The 17,440-nt window shown below is 39.8% G+C and overlaps 2 protein-coding genes across 2 annotated transcripts; both read right to left on the bottom strand.

The window, feature by feature from the left end:
* Nucleotides 1–315: 315 nt before the first annotated feature.
* On the bottom strand, nucleotides 316–6,148 carry rnf115b (ring finger protein 115b). The gene is made up of 9 exons (XM_069693202.1): nucleotides 5,816–6,148; nucleotides 4,658–4,716; nucleotides 4,385–4,442; nucleotides 4,081–4,295; nucleotides 3,406–3,474; nucleotides 3,170–3,248; nucleotides 2,798–2,891; nucleotides 1,513–1,628; nucleotides 316–1,340 (listed from the first exon to the last, which is right to left on the bottom strand). Exons 1-9 carry the CDS (start codon nucleotides 5,939–5,941, stop codon nucleotides 1,218–1,220), a joined length of 939 nt encoding a protein of 312 aa, XP_069549303.1. The 5' UTR covers nucleotides 5,942–6,148; the 3' UTR covers nucleotides 316–1,217.
* Nucleotides 6,149–6,613: 465 nt separating this feature from the next.
* scamp3 (secretory carrier membrane protein 3) lies at nucleotides 6,614–15,417 on the bottom strand. Its single transcript, XM_069693191.1, has 9 exons — nucleotides 14,983–15,417; nucleotides 14,615–14,695; nucleotides 12,369–12,482; nucleotides 11,847–11,967; nucleotides 10,836–10,964; nucleotides 9,234–9,393; nucleotides 8,996–9,097; nucleotides 8,286–8,403; nucleotides 6,614–7,521 (listed from the first exon to the last, which is right to left on the bottom strand). The coding sequence occupies exons 1-9, from the start codon at nucleotides 15,034–15,036 to the stop codon at nucleotides 7,384–7,386; spliced, it is 1,017 nt and encodes a 338-aa protein (XP_069549292.1). The 5' UTR covers nucleotides 15,037–15,417; the 3' UTR covers nucleotides 6,614–7,383.
* Between the last annotated feature and the right edge of the window lie 2,023 nt (nucleotides 15,418–17,440).

Genomic DNA, 17,440 nt, shown 5'->3' with positions numbered 1-17,440 from the left:
ATACATCAATACCAATCAAATTTAAATTGTTGTTAAAAGAACATTCAATGGTGGCAAATGCGTGGAGTCAGACGGAGCACAGCCAGGGGATGGTTCAAGGTAATTTTAGCCATCCCGTATTGTAAGCATTATCAAAAAGGTAAGCTCAGTCAGTAAACTCTGGCTGCCCGTCATTGCTCCATGTAAAAAAAATCGGTCCAACAGGTTTAGTGTGCGATGACATGATTCAAAAGGATGCAACAAATCCTTATATTTGACACCTGGAACCAGCAAATGTTCATATTATTTGGTTAATAAATGACTTACAACTGTTCATCAATTATCAAAATTGGTGATTTCTCATTTATTATCATTGACTGTTCCATAAACTATTTGCATCAATACCATAACCAACAATTATATTCTGTGGAGGTTACATACTGTAAAGTGCTCCACTGACATAGCAGTGCATATTTTATATTTCAATTGATTACACATCTTTGGCTATATTTCACTGTACTATACATTTATCATCAAAGTCACGTAAACATTTGAATTGTATTTTAAGTCTATTGAGGTTTAAGATCTGACAAAAAAGTGTCACCTATTAAGCAGTTACAACATAACTGAACACAATGCAAATGACTCACTGAGAAGCCTCAGATATATGCACTCAAGCCAGTGAAACACAACAGTAACCCAGCTGAGGGTTTCATATCTGCCTCTGGCATAATTAAGGAAATAAAAGAATGTGCAGAGGTTGAGGGTCACAGGGTTAGGCTTTAATTACGTTTTTTGGGAGAATACTTAATTAAGAAATCTTACCAAGAGAATAATGCAAAAATGTTACTTCACAACTTCCCACAAGTTCCCATCATTTTGACAACCAACAGCAGCTCAGTGGTGATTAGTTCTTGACAGCAAAGTCAGTCATTCAGAAAACCACCTAAGAGGGCAGCGTAGCGAGAAGGACACATCACCTCCACATCTTATCAGCAAGCTGCTGGATCTTTTTGTGCATAGTGTAGCATAAAAAAAAAAAAAGTTGAATGTGTTGGAGTGGAGAACATAAAGGTCCTTAGCACAAATGCATAAATCAAGTGAGAGTTGAATCTGCAAATTGACTGTGATGTGCTTGATGTATTTTATTTCAAATCAGTTGGTGCAGAGGGTAAGGTCTGTGGTGAGAAGTGTGCCTCTTGAAAACAATAAAGGAGGTAGAGTTGTTGGCCTGTTTCTCAGATAGCCTGCCCCTCCTGTCGCTCTGTCCTGACAGAACGGGCTTCTGGGGGTTCTGACGTGGGTGGGAGACTGTTGTCGACACCATCAAGGCTTTTGCGGCACACGGGGCAGGTATCGTGCTGAGAGAGGAGATAAAAATTGTTAATCTGTCTGCAAAAACGAAGCGAACAGTCCACTATACACTTTACAAAGCATTGATACACCATTTGATAACAAAAAGTCCAGACATGAAAGACCAAAAAAACCTTTAAACCCCTCAACCCACTGACCACAAGTACTCCTCATCCTTACCAGCTCCAGCCAAGGTACTATACATTCACTGTGAAAGTAATGGAGGCAGGGAAGCTTCCTGACAGATTCCCCTGATGAATACTCCTCTCTACAAACTGGACACTCCAGTCGGCAATCTTGGAGAGAAAAAAGAAACAGAAAGTATGAGTGAATATAAGTTACTTCTACTTACATATAAGTAAGTGAGACAATACAGAAAAGTCACAAAATGTTTTCACTCATTCAGTCCTCAAATGAACAAGACAGGTATATAATCTATTGCAATGTAATACAATAATACATTTCTACGGTAGTACTGTACTCAATAAATCATGGTTTAAGGGTAAATCATTCAAATGTAACTAAAACTTTTTTTTTATTGCCAAGCTGAGTGATACTTTTCACTGGTGTATATACGTGGTGGGTGTTTATTTACACATTCATGAACTGTGTGTACATGTCTGCATTCAAGCCAAAAAAAACATTTATTTGTGTTTAATGTGGCTCAAAACTATGGCCTTCATGGGTAAAAAGGTCTCCTCTTTACAGTAAAGAGGAGGAGAGGGAAGATTGCAGGAAGCAAGAAATGATAGGAGGAGGAAAGGAAGATAGGAAAAGGAAGAGGGAAAGAGATGTCATGAAAAAAGTGGAAAGGAAGAAAGAATGAAGGGGGAGAAAAGGAAAGATAGAAGTAGGGAAATAAGATATGAGAAGGAGACAAAAGATAAAAGGAGGAAAGGAAAGTCAAGAGGATGGAGCAAAGATAAAAGGAGACAAAATTTAGAAGAGAGAAGAAAGCAAAGGAAAAAGGTATGAGGAGGGAAGGATAAAACAGGATAACGAAAGATAGGAGGTAGAAAGGAAAATTATAGTAGGAAAGGAAAGAGGAAGAGGAAAGAAGAGTTTCCAGAAAAAAAGACAGGATAAGGAAATTAACATAGTGAGGAGGTAAGGAATGACAAAAGGAACCCTGAGACAGAAGGAACGCAAGAAAAGATACAGGAGAAGGAAAGCTAGAAAATGACGAGGAAAGATCTGAAAAGGCAGAAATTAATGAAATAGACGAAGAAGAAAAAAATACACAAGAGAGAAAGGAAAGATAGGACAAGGAAATTAAAGTTAAGGACGAAATGAGGGATTAGGGACAGGAAACATGAGAAGAAAAAAAAAACAGGAGAAGGACAGTAGGACTGTAAATACAAATTCCAATGTCATAAATCAAAACTTTTAAACCCAGCTCCTAATCTGAGATGTACTGGAGTAATCAGGTGATCCAGTGTATAGTTTTACATGCGGGAATTCCCACCGGTCTGTTCCTGAGAGATGCAAACTGTTGGCAGGGATGAGATCATCTCCTTTTCGGCTGGGGGTGGACCTGTGTTCTCCAACTGTCCTAATAACTAGGTGAGTAGGAGAAGAAAGAAGGTGGAGAGTTGGGGTAAAGGCGGTCAAATGAATGGATAACAACGTGCAAACTATCCAGCAACTTGGTAAAAACAGATTTGGCGGGAAACAGACAGACGTGGTGGCAAGAGTGGGATATCTGATATTGAAAATACATTTATATTTTGTCAGTTTCATTACAAAAGGTTGAGAAAGAACGAAGAAGACGGAAATTATTTCAGAACTAATAACGCAGACACAGCGCTTCATAATCACCAGCTCTGATATTACTGACCTCTGTGATGACAGCGTCAAGACCTCCCTGACCCCACGCATAATCCCCTGGGTTGGAGTGCAACTGCAGCATGCTGGATCTAAAGAGACAATTTGAAAGAGAGCAGAAGAGAGACAGAGAGAGTGCGAGGGAGAGGGAGAAGGAGGGAGGGGGGAAGAGAGCAAGAGGAGGTTGTCACACACCGTTAGATGAAATCAAAAGCAAATGATGTGAATCGAAAATTAAAAAGCGTTTACAGTGCAGCTGGTGCAGCACCGGGGTTTCCGTTGTTGGCAAACAGGCCGGCCAAGAACTGCTGCACAATCCTTGAAAAAGCAAACACAGACGGCAAAGATGTCTGCTTTAGTGTGCTTTGAATAGAGTTTACTAGATATTCAACAGCTTCAAGACATACCATGCCTAAATTATATAACATTATCTGAAGACAAGTTAGTAAATCAACTGATGTATGAAGTTGTTCTCTTTAGTCAAAATGACTACAGGCATGACACGCTTTAAGAGTGTCACACAGCATACAGCACAGACAGCAAGTCTCATACTGAGCTGACTGCACTTTATTTGTGACTCTACATTTATGTCAGATGAAGAATAATGATTTCAACTCGTAAATATCATAAGATTAAAGAGAGATCCTGACAAAAAAAAGAACAAACTGTTTGCTGATTACGTGAAGTAAGTGTAAGTATAAAAATGTAGTTTCAAACTGGTAATATGAATAAATTGTGAAAATGGTCTTCATGTTGTTATTCATGGGAAGATGATCAGTTAATCTGTTATCAGAAACAGGGTTGTTTTGCCTTTCTCTAGTACTTGTACTTGCTGGTTCAATTATGTTAACTGCCAGGGAGAACAAAAAAAAACACACAAAAAAAACTGTGGCACTCATGTTTCTGTGTACCATGTCCACGCACCCTTCCACTGAAGGCCTTTGTTCAGGCCTGGACGACCTCCCTTGTTCAGGTTGGGAGGGAAAATCGGGTTCTTCCGCCTCAGTGGTGCTTGATGATGCTGAAGAAGAAAGGCTCTGACCTGCAGATACCTGCTCGCCGTCATCTGGGTCGGAGTCGGAGGAGGAGGGGGGATGCGACAGCAGAGCAGAGCGCTCCATAAACAGCAGCTGCCATAACTTGGAGAGAAACCAGAGAAGCTGGGTGTCAAACAAAGCCTGAGAGAAAGAGGGGTGTTCTTATTAAAATGTCACTTGTAAGGACTTACTTCTGAGAACGAGTTTGAATCTTCAGTGGCAACAGCTGCCGTGCTGTCCTGCAGGAGACTAGACAGCAAAGAAAAGTCTGTCAGTGGTGTAGAACAAAAGTTTTTCAGTGCTTCCCACTGTTGTTCACCTGTAAAAATACTTACAAAATACTTGACACTCCATTTAACCTTCCTGCTGTACTCGGCTCTTTCGTTGCATCAAAATGGCTGCGAAAACGGGTCACGAAAGACCCGAGCGCAGCAGGAAGGTTAAACACCAAAACTGAGCTTTACCTGGAGTTTTCTGTCACCTCCTCAATGAAGCCAGAGTCACATCTGGGGCAGACAAAATCCTTAAGGAGAAAAAGAAATCATCACAACAGCATGGACACCAAAATTTCTTATCTCATTTCATACTTACAGGCCTTAATCTCCTCCCATAACAGCCTCTATTTATCATGACAATTCAGATTTGTATCATTAGATAATGCAGCTGATGTGTTTCAAGGATGTATTTTTTGTCATCGCTTTTTCCCCTCTCTTCACGTTCCCTGTTATTTCTACAGGCAACTTAAAAACAACAACAACTGAAGGCACAATGCAACAAACAAAAAAAAACAGCAGTAGCCTACACAAGTATGTGGGCAGGATTATCCTGGGGGAACTTTACATTCTAAAATACATTTTCAGTATTTTCAGAATATACTTGTAAAAATTGATAACTGAAGGTTTCCATATTTGAAAAACGGGGAATCTGGACAATTTCCAATAATTTACCAATTAACTGAATAATTGTGAACATCCAAATCACAGACAGTTGTGGAAAAAGTACTCGGGTCCAATACCACAGTATGAAAAACTAGTAGTAAAAATCCTGCAAGTCCGGTAACCTTGTCCACTGCTTTTAGCCGAGTTGTAACTGAGAAATTAACTCCCAGCAAAAGATTTAAACAGTTATGTCTTACATCTGGGCTTTAGAAAAGGATGACAAATCAAACTGAACCAGAGGGGTAAAACGCCCCTTTTTGTGTGTCTGGGACATTTGAACAGTTTTATGAAACCCAAGAGGGACCGTGTCCCTCTAACGCCTCACACGCAGTTGACAGTAGACAACTGGACACCAAGTCGCCAACAGTGGTGCTTCTAAATATGGCAACGTGAATCACCAGATTTTGCTCCCTCACTCTAATCTTAAGAGTCTTAGCGCATGCTTTACGCACATGAAACACCACCGCCTGGCTGTCATACGTGTGCTCCAACGATCCCATCATTTTTAGAGGAATTAGATAAGAATTAATCCGTTAAATCTGCCCCGATTTATATATATATATTAAAAGAAAAAAAACAAAAAGCGCTCCGAAAATCTCCCAATTTCTGCCTTCGTGGGATCGCGGACAGCCCGCGGGACGGGAGCATGTGGAGCTGTAAACACTCTCCAAAGTGGCGACTCACCGGCAGTTTGGGGTCCGTCTCACTTTTACAGCAGTGACAGAAAAATCGGTGTTGTGGTGTATCCGCAGCCTCCGCCATCTTCACGGTGCAGCGTATGTCCCCGACGTCGGTGCAGCAGCAGCCCATAAAAGTCCCAGCCGGCGGTCAAACGGACCAGAGCAGTCCGGGAGGGTTTGACATGTCAAGAAAACCAAACCAAAACCAACACAGAGGACACGACACAAACCACGCGCTGTCGTTTCTATAAATAAAACCTCCAGGGGGAATATTTTTAGACAGATTACGCCATCGACAAAAATTCTGGCAAAAACATCCAACGGGGGGTGGTGGTGGTGGTGGTGGGAGTGGGGGGGGAGAAAGTGTTTTCCTTTATCCGCCGTTGCAGAGATCAAGTTGCAAAAGAACTGGAGCTCAAAAATAAGCAACAAGTTATCGACATGACGTCAAGGCTGCAGTTTCCTTCGAGTGTGTTGGGTGTCGCCAGAGAATAGAAGATAGTTGAGGGGGATTCTCTCTTTAAAACCTCCAGCTCCGCCAAAATGTCGTGAATCCAACACGGTTTATATGACACGGCTTAATCGCTAGTTTACATGGCAAACTAAACGGGCCGTTTCCTAGCAACGCAGGACCGTGACGGTAAACAATAGGAATAAACCAAATTAGGATGTTTGACTATTAAACTTTTTTTTTTTTTTTTTTTAAATTAAAATAAAATAAAAAACATTGAACTACACTTGAGTTAATCTCAAATCACAACATATGTGGTGTTAAGGCAATAAAAAACAGGGCAGACTGTGAAAGCATGCCAATATTTGTATTAAAAGCATGACAGTGACCTGTAATAATCATAACCACAAGCTGCACCAACAAAACAGTGACAGATACCAAAACAACACATGTTCAGAATATTTTACAGTATGAGAGATTTTGGCAATACAGTAAATAGGCATTCTCATTCGTAATAACAACAAAACAACTTGTTAGTTAAACACTTAAGCGACAAAAAGTAGTGCTGGCTAAAGTTGAGCCACTCGGATGGACCAAACGTTACAATGGCAGCATTCCCGCGTTCAGCGCCTCTTGAAAACTTTGTTTGTAACATGGCTCTTCCTAAGTACAATGTACACTCCAGTATTTAAACATGGGAACTATCTAGGCTGGTTTTGTCCCACTTGGCACACAGCTTTTCTTTTCATATAAAAAGACTTTTTCCCTGGGTTCATTGAACCCTTGTATGAATGCTTTAAATTTCAGAGCTTCAGCGTCTTATTGGTTTTTTTAATTTTTCACACCATCTTTTCTGTTTCCTTAACTCAACACTCATGATTTGTTGCATCCTGGTTTGGCAATATAGCTTACTTAAGGTCTTACACCTTAAGAGATAGGACAACCCCACCTTGGTCTCATGCATGTGCCCTGAAGTTTAGTTAGGGTTATTATATAGACTTGGCCCCCACCCTTTAAATTCAAATCACTTGTGGGAGAAATAAATACCAGACTGATCCTACATCAAGCTGAGAGGGCCCTCCTCCTCCACATCTCACCCTCCCTGCCCTGTTCGCTTCTCTCTATCGCGGTGCGGAGAAGGCACCCTGGGCGGCGTTGACAGTGGCCTGGCGTACGGTCTGATTGGACATGACCCCGGTGGCGAACTCAGCCTGGGCCTTCTGGAAGCTGGCATCGGTTTGCCTGTACAGGCTGTGGATCTGGAGCGGGGAAAAACAGAGTAGAGTGACACCTGATACAGTACTTGTGGCGATTCATCATCATATTGTGCACATTGTAAGGGTGAAAACGATACCCACAACCTGATATTGTGGCTATTCTTTGGGCTGTTTGTTATCTGCTTACTGCTTCACAGTAGGTGGGCAAAGTGGGGAGAGCATTTGCATACACCAGGTAGCAAGTGTACAAACAGCTTGACAAACTTGATTTTACTCTGCTCTTTTTACCTATTTGAGAAATTATGACCCACAACACCATGTTCCATTCACTTTTAGCCTTATTGATCATATTTACGGGCACAATTCAAATTAAAAATTCAGGTATTTTTAGGCTAATCGCTCTTGATTAGATTGAAATTGGTACCTCACATGGACTGCATATTATTGTCAATTCTTCCATTTCAAATACTACATTCCCATTTTTCATATTTCCTGGAATATGCATGGACTTTGGCTCATGTGAACAGGGATATGAATAACAAGGTTTGTTAAGCTCTTTGCAAATACCATGACCCAAATTAGATCAAAACCAGGACACCAACTTGCATGTAAACAAATTGAACGTTCTATATGCGGCGCACACTTATGTTCATGCTCTAAGGACTTCCTGCTTATATGGTACCACTCTGAATATCCTGTTAATTAGTACATACAGGAATAAACGTGACTGACAGCTTGTCAAAAACGCAGCCTTAATTTGAGCTACTACCAGTGAATTTCCCCTGCGTGTAAACAAATGTATTCACCTTCTTCAGCATGACAACCCCCATGGCGGTTTGGGCAGTAAAGAAGATGGCATTTATCATCATGATGGCACCGACGGGGACGCTGGTCTTCAGAGCAGCCAGACTCACAATCCAGCCACTGACGCAGAGAGACAGAAAAATTAAATACAGACAGGGAGAGAGATTTAAAATCAATTATCATTCTCATTTGCATCTGGAATTAAAACACATTTTCTGTGTGAATAAGTAATCCAGACAATTATATTTACACCTGCTATTAATTATGTGCTCATCATCTTTGTGCTGTTGGCATTGTGCTAAAATTGGACACGGTGTACTCTGTTAACAACATTAGCTATCAACTGAAAGAAAAGCTCCACTGACATATTAAACTTTAGCACACTTTCTGAAGTAAGTAAGCAAGTTGTACTGATGGCGTTTCCATCCAGACCTTCCACCTGTTGTCTGAAAGTCTGATCATATCCTGATTGCAAATAGTTTTTCCTTTTTATAAACACTGACATGCCACACTTGGAAAAGCACAAGAGTAAATAATTGCACTACAATTTAATTAGCTGCTTACTGGGACACTTAAATGGAACAGAGCCACTGGTCATTCCATTTTTATTTTCCAGATTACTGAATGCGTTTATTGCAGGTCTTAACGTGGAAACCATCACCTTAAAAGAGACGTGCACCTGTCCAACACAGAGACAGTTTAATAGTCATACCTGAAACCCCATCCTGGGATGCCAATGGTCATGATAACATAGACAACCACTTGGGCAAAGAAGATGAAGAAGAAGGCGAAGAAGTTGAAGGAGCTGTCACTCCTAGAGGAGGGAAAAGTATTATTACCAAGTTAAACGAAGCAACAACTAAATTTAATTTAGTGACTCTACCGTAGCCAAAAACAAATTTAAACGGCAAGTAAAAGGTAAAAAGTTTGCCACACACGGGCTGTTTCACCTGAAGGCTTTGTACATAGGTCGGTACCAACAGATGAAGGAGCAGGGGGTGAAGAGGAGGGTCCAGAGGATGGCGAGGCCCAGGCCAACGCCACCGGTGGAATCCACGCAAAACATGGCCAGTGAGGAGATCAGGTTGAAGAGCAACGTGCAAGTGCAGACTGGACGTCGATGAAGATACATGAAAACGAAAAGAAAAAAAGAAACACAAAGCCAATAAAAGGATTAATGAACAAGAGGGTGAAGCACTGCAGTCCGAGTACAGGATAAAGTCTGAATCCAAGCACCTCTTCCCCCCGCAAAAGAAAAAAGCACCAATTTGTCAGGATTTCCGCTGATGCAATATGATGCTATTTGTTACCGCTGCTCTTTGCCAACTGCTGGGTTTTAAATTGGCTCTTTGGTCCAGGCCCAAAACTCAAGAAGATGACAAGCCAATTTTTATAAACTTCTTTTGGTCCTATGTTAAATAGTTCTACCTGTACTGATATCCTTTTTTAATTCCATGTTGGTCTCTTTTTCTTCTTACAGTTTGTTATAACTTGTTAGTAAAATCAATATGTTTACATTGATTTGACAAGTTAGGTAGTTTCAAACCATTGAAAAAGTATAATTCACAAACAGTAATAAAGAACAAAAACAATGTTAATATGGTATGCTTTCTAAAGTTTTAGAAGCCCAAAGTTCCCACAGAGTGCTACCAGGTATGGGAATATTTGAAAATAATTCTGCCAAATAGCTATATAATAAATATATAACTTTATAAGCTATTATAGGCTGTTTGCAATAACTATAGGTAGGCATGTTAGGTAACTAGTCATTCCTTCCTTTGCTTTATATGAGATATTTATATACTATATTTGACCATATTTTTATATACTATATTTTCTTTCATAAAGTTAAACATAGAGCCAGAAAATGGTTTTGGTTTCATTTGTTGTGCCCACCAGTGTTCACACTCTCTTACTCTATCCGTTTCATTTTTAAAATCAGTATTTGCTTGTCAGAAATGGTACTTTCACTTTTTGTTTAGATTGTTAGTCAATATGTTATAATTTTAGTCGTATCTTCATCGCTAAATAATGTCTGAGAAAGATGCAGCCTCATCTTCTACTTCTGTCATTATGCCTTTGCATTTCCTGCATTACGTTACTCGCCTGCTAGTTCGATGAACTGTTAGCCTCTGTGACTTCTGACGGTGTTTATGTTGCCGTTGCCGAGCAGCATGTTCTCACAACTTAACCACTTAGTGTGGAGAGCCACTACAATTGGATCATTAACAACAGCTTTTCAACATATTGAATTGGTTCTTGTGTGGACGCTCTAAGTGCCTCTAAGTCCTCGATCTGGAAGTGGAGTGTCAGTCTTTGTACAAACATTCAAGCTCTTACACCAACAGTTGGGTGGAAGTCACAAAGGCACAAGTCAGCTCTTACTCACTTCCACTCTCTCAAGCATTAACCGGCAAATATTTTAGAGTTAATCTTGCTTCAATCCAATCAGATAAAACCCCAACTCTTCTTTGTGACATTATGACACTGATGTTGCAACAATGACAGTGGATATTTACATACAGTACACAGTAAAATTGACAGGAACTCACACATCCAGAAGTAGTACATGATGGTAACGGTACGCTGGAAGCGCTGGCTGATCTCCACATTGATGTCCTGGTAGAAGCAGGGGCCCACGGGGCAGAATGAAGGCAGCGGGGGCCAGTTATTCTGACGGGCTGGAGAAGGGAATAGTGAGGGAAAAAAAGTCACTGACAGTTGTTTGTTATATTAAAAATCAAGAATAGACAGATGAAAACCATTCATCGCCCTCCACTGACTTTGCATTTTGTGAAGGTGCCTTCTTGTCATTTCTGACTGTAAGCAAACAGATTAAAAATGCCTAAAAGCAGCTGTGCGGTGGGATGAACGACTGACAGGGTAATGAACAACAACTTCTTATCAGCTGCCGAACCCCCCAAAAAAACAGAACCTTTAATGAGACAAAAGTGGACACAGGTCAAAAAGATGTGAGGCGACTGTAGAGGCTGAGAGTAACTAAGCTATTCAAGGCCTGGTTTTGATCTTTGTTTGGTAAAATGACGATCTACCTGTTGATTTGATCAAATAATTGTGTATATCAAAGTACTTCACTTTTGGCTTTCAGTGGGATAAGTTCTGAGAGAAAAGCAAAGTAAGGAGAAGAGACACTGACACAGACTGAACATTTGAGTCAGTCAGACATTTTTCTCTGGTTGGCATTGAGTGCTAAAATTGCCCTTTGACATACTGAAGTCGAATGTTTTTGACTAGCTACAGAAATGTTGCTACATATGATGCCGCAGATTGTTTTCCTCTTTAGTGGCCGTAGTTTTCAGCATATGTTGCGTTTTGGTTTGTCTCTATACTTCTTTGTTTCTGGGTAGTCATCTACTCAGTTCAATTTTAGCACTTTTAAACTTACTAAAAATATTATTTTGTGAATAATTTCTTTCTGTATTCATATCACTGGATATACAGCATGTGCTTTTCTTCAATCAACACTGACGTTCCCTTTTTCTATTACAAATCTATCTCAAGACATTTCTGATCTACATCTAACTCCCTCCTCCGTCTCTTACAGGCTCCAGGTCCGAGGCTGTGTGACTCGAGCTCCCGCTCTCTCCTCTCCAGCTCCCGGGCCTTCTTCTCCAGCTCCTCCTGCTTCCTCAGGAGCTCTGCTGTGGTCGCATTCACCGCGGTCTAACACACAGAGACACCACCGTAAGTGAGGCACAGAGCTGCACGTCAAGTTTCAAAGAGAGAAGCTGCATTTGTGTCATCAATAATGAAAATAATTATGTAAAAGACCTGGTATCATAAAAGATCCACAGAGGATGCTTTCAAAATGTGTGACTTCATGTATCAGCATTTAAATCAAAGTCGCTTCTGAAGTGAAGTTACAGGTTCAAACAATTGTTAAGTTTAGGTAGATTACTGCTTTGGGTGAGTTTCAGAGTTCTGTCCTGCTGGTTATTTTAGGGAAACTGAGTGGATTGATTCATTATATTATCCGTAAAAACTATTCTCATGACACCAAAGGACAGATTTGTCCTCTACGCCATTTATAATTAAAAAAAAAAAAATCGTTGCAGCATGTATACCTGGGAGTTATAAGATCCATAGTTGCGAGGCTCAGTAGGTGTTGTTCTGCTGGGTGGGGTCTGAGCCGGCACAGATGGAGCAGACGGAGAGGTAGCTTCATACGGAGGTGGAGGCTGTAACATCGGACAACATCAGTTAAAACTCATTTAAATTCAAATTCAACATTTTTTATCTGTGCACCATAATACTTCATGGTTAGACATTTTCTTAAGAGATCCGTGTAATAACATTTATAAATATGTACATTAACGTAGTCATTCTTGTGGGAAAAGGTCATTGTAATTTTTCCTATGTAACTGATTTAAGTAATCAATCAATCAATCAATCAATCAATCAATCAATCAATCAATCAATCAATTTGGTTATCATGCACCATAACTGATCAAGACCAGTGCCAGAGAGAGTCTGCATTATGTCAAAACAGGCTTAAACAAGGATGTATCCCATAATTAACTGTAAATAATTGCGGGAGTTGGTATGTGGCTTGTGCACTATGTTGTATAATGACAGAGATCTACAAAGATACTTCACTTTCAAAGGACCTAAACAAGTCCAAGTTTAGTTCCTGTTGCTGCAGTGTATGCTAATATCGAAGACTGACAAGGAAGTACACATGGACCCGAGCCGTTTCCTGGCAACAAAACGTCAGTGTCCATAGCTTAGACCAAGCTGTTTCCCAGCAACAATAACCCTGAACTCTATAACATGCAACTGAGATGTTTACTACATGTCTTGATGATATTTTAAGACAGAGAGACTGTGTAATGACTCATATTATTGTACACTCCAGTCCTCATACTCAGGCAGAGCAGGTAATTGTATTGGCAGCTCCACATCTCTAGAGACACTGACAGCTGAAGCTCTACTGTGTCATCTGGTTTAAAAGAACTGTGTCATAGGACAGTTAGCATGGGTCCAGTTTCATAACCTAATCTCGAGGTTCTTCTTCTGCTTTCTGACATCCGAAACGCTGCACACGTTTGATCAGTTCAGCAATTCAAACAGAACAAATAAGTACAGTGAAACCAAATGGAAATTTAGCCTGAGCACCAGGCTACTAAAGTCTCGCTGCAACGACTTACAAAAGTTAAAAGCAGCCATCAGTTTGTTTAAGTTTTAAAATGAAAAAAAAAAAACATAACAAAATGTGCAGGGTTCTCCGCTGGTTTTTAGAGTTTTTTTTTTTAATTTTTGAATATTATCATTACAATAAATTTAATAAATATCTGCTATGGGAATAATAATTACTAAACATTGTTTAAAAAAAAAAAAAAAAAAAAAGCTTGTGATGATGCTATGATGGCTTAGGTGCTGTGGAAAAAAAAACGCTTGGATGCTGCATGTCTTAAAAACAATATTAAAAAAACAGCAAGGAAGTTTTGCTTTTGGTTTGTTTGCAGAATGACAGAAATTCTACAGTCCCAGTTTTCATCAAACTTGTTGGAAGGTTGTAGCATGGGTCAGCCAGGAACCCATTCAATTTTGGAGCAGATCCGAACCATATGGCAGATCCTCAAAAATGATTTCTCTTTTATTTTCATTAGGGCATTTGGCTTACTAAATGACATGCATCTTAAAATCCAGTAGCTGGTAGGTAGTTCAGAAGTGACGAAACAGGCCATTCTAGTAGAAATATGATGACTATGGATCACAATCCACAAGTAACCCTCTGATACACATGGACTCAAACTTAATACGAGCAGACATCACGGGGCACTCATGACAGGGGTTCTGCAGGGTACAGCCGAACCAGAACAATTGTAACATGGCCACAGTTGTGAATGTATTCATACATATTTAATGGTTGCAGTTGCAGATTTTCATATGACAGAAGAGTGAACTGTTAACGGAGGTCTGTCCTTCTAGTTTCAAATGCTTTAACCCACTTTCAACATGTGTTTATTGTTTTAGTTTTTATCACAGATCATGTCCCTTAGCTTGCAGCCATTTCTGAAAGCAGATTTTTAAACCCAATACAGGTGAGGATTAGAAAAGTTACAAAACCTTGTCTTAGATTTTGAACCAAAAAGGCAATTCAGTCAGATTATCCAGATAGATTTTTGCTCAATTATCTAAAAGGACCCTGGAGCAAACCTGGAGTCAGATGCTTTTTTTTTTGTCTTAGATACTGTAGAAAATAGACATACAGTGGGGCAAATAGGGGGACAAAGGATGAAATTGTTACCCCAGCGACGCCTACTCTTTTCCTCGCAAAAGAAAACATGGCAAGCCAAATATTTCTTACCCCGGTTGTATTATCAAATGGGTTGTAAAGGTCCAGTGTGGCATACCCTGTGTTGCTGCTGTGTTGAGTCACTGCAGGGTCCTGACGGACAAAACAAAGACAAAAATAAAGAGTTATTCAGTTTGCACAGTAATGCATCTCACTGGGTCTGCGGGGAAATTAATCCTCATTCAACCAAACTGAGCGGCCTTCATTCATGTGTTCATCGCTAGTAAGAGCTACAAGTGGGCAAAGCTTAGGGAGGGCAGACAGGCCCAGGAGAAAAGAAAAAGCACATGAGCAACAACACGCCTGTTATTACACAGGCATACATTATCGTATTGCATCCACCACACACTGACATCAGCTTCGTGCTTCACGTCACCCACCTGGAAAGGGTTGTGGTCCTCCATCGGCTCTGGGAAGCTCGTGTATTTTGACATGTCGGTGGCAGCTAACGCCAAGAAGCCACCACGTCCTGCTTATTTTAGCGTTAACGAAATAAAAACTGGAATTAGTTATCTTCTAATAACCAGAATAAACGCTGCGTTTGTTTCCTTTTCTTTTTTCTTTTTTTTTCCAAGCGGCGGGCGGAGCTATCGGTTTGTCCAGTTCCCTTAGCTACCCGCTCGTCCGGTGCTCATCTCCGCAGGTTTAAACGGCACCACTTTAAGTTTCGGGCAGGTTTGTTGCTGTATTCGCTGGATTGTTTCTGCAATATTGACTGTCAAGATCAGCTTTGCTGTGGAGCGGCGAGCGGATCCGGTATTATCTCCCGCAGGAAAAACAACCGTAGAACAGGAAGTAAGCGGCTAAATATTCGGTCATGTGACTGCTGCTGCGGCAGAGAGGCACGTGGGAACTTTCGTCACCGGTGGAAACAGATTTATGGTATTTTGGATGGTTTTCTCTTATGTTTGCTTATTTTAAAAATGAAATGTTTTAGGATTTTAGCCATTTGGGCATTAAACAGTTATTCAATTGTGTTTAGAGGGGTAATCTTAATTTGCTTTGCTTTTTTGTGATAGGTCACAAGTCAAAAAGGTTGGGAACCTTTATATTGCATGAGGTTGTTGTTTTGTTTTGTTTTGTTTTTTTTTGGGGGGGGGGGTTTCTGAAGAAGAGGCGATAAAAAGTACAACATTTGTTGCTCAGATCTGTATTCGTACAGTTGGCCTACATACCCAGGTAAAAGTATTTAGTTACTTTCCATCCTCAATTTTCTGCGACTTAATTGGCTTCTACTTCACAGGGAAATATTGAACTTTTTATTCTTCCACATGCAATCATCAGGCAATTTGATTTGACAAACAAAACAAAAAAACAATTTATAAAACTTGATGCATTAATATGGGCTTATATTAAAAGCCCGGCAAACACTGATGTTTATTATGGCTGGTAAAGTTTATGCTGGGATTTCTGTGAGCTCAAACAAATTCAGTAATCAAACTATCAAACATCAGTTTCTAAACAATAGTAGTATATTTTTAATGAATCCTTTAGTGTTGCTAAAAAAAAAAAAATAAATAAATAAATGTAATAGTCAAGTGATACAAAAAACTAAAGAGTGAAACTTGCTTTGTATTTGTCTTGCTTAGGTCTTCGGTTTATCCTAAAGACTTTAGCAACACACCTCTGACCTCTGACATTTTGGCGAAGAACTGCAGAACATCACAGATCATTTGACATTTACACCTGCAGACTTGATGGTTCTATAAAAATCCTTTGCTAAAAATCGTAAATGTTAAAACTCAGACCCTGGATAAAAAGTGACTAAAGTCCAAAGAAATAAACACGTTTTGCAGAGCATTACTTTTACCTTTCAGATAGTCACAGGTGTGGTTTTATCAGGCATTTTACAATGATCCTCAGTATCTCAGCCAATTAGAAGCCAGAACCCACAACCCACATAATTTACCCACAACCACAAAATGTTTCAAGATCAATTCAGGTTAAAAGACATTTTCTTTATTGATATTCTGTTAAAAATAACGTGATTAGCCATATTATGTATTAGATATAGAAAATAAAAAACAAAAAATTCTATATGATTTAAAACTGGCCTTAACTGACATTTAGGTTGAATTTTTATTTTAAGCAGCTTTTAGAAACAGCAACTTAAACTTCTAGACCATGAGATGACTTAATTAAAGATGATAACAGATTTATTCCTGGTAGATTTGTAAAAGATAACAAAGTGGAGGCAATGGCAACACATTTTTAATTGTGCCCTATTCACTTTACAATATTGTAAACCAAAATACTTTACACACATTTTTGGGAGTTGCTGTATCCAAGCAGCATCATGAAAGTGTTGATGCAGGCTAAACACTGTGCTAATGACTGCAGTACCTCTGCCTTTATGTAAAGGTAAGGCCATAACAATGTGAAGCTGCTTGTATAATAAAAAGGTAATTACCTCCCCTTCCAGTAGATGTCACTCTTACACATTGCTGATCTCAGCTAAATGTAAATCTCAGCCCAAATGTGGCATTTGAACTCTAATGGTGCTTCAACTCAGGTAATACTAAACTGGACACATGTACTTAATATGTCTTCAAAAGCAATCATAAATTTGAACTGAAATGGAAGTGATGCAACAAAAATGTTAATCTCATGCATTTTGTTGATTTAGCTATGAGGTGATCCCACCTCGTGTGCAGGATTTATTTTGCAGGACCACTCCATATGTTTTTCTTTGCACTTTCATACATGACCTAGCAGTCACAGGTTGAGCAGCACAGCAGGAGGCACCTTTGGCTCCAGCAGTTTATACACATTTCATGGCCTAATGCCCTCGTACAATCCATCCAGGTCTCTTTTCATTCTCTACAAGTCACATGGGGT

Source organism: Brachyistius frenatus, unplaced genomic scaffold, assembly GCF_029030835.1.
Source record: "Brachyistius frenatus isolate BFR_SWC_R1_liver_20210118 unplaced genomic scaffold, ASM2903083v1 Contig_2, whole genome shotgun sequence".
Lineage (NCBI taxonomy): Eukaryota > Metazoa > Chordata > Actinopteri > Embiotocidae > Brachyistius > Brachyistius frenatus.
This window is presented reverse-complemented; position numbering and strand designations above follow the sequence as displayed.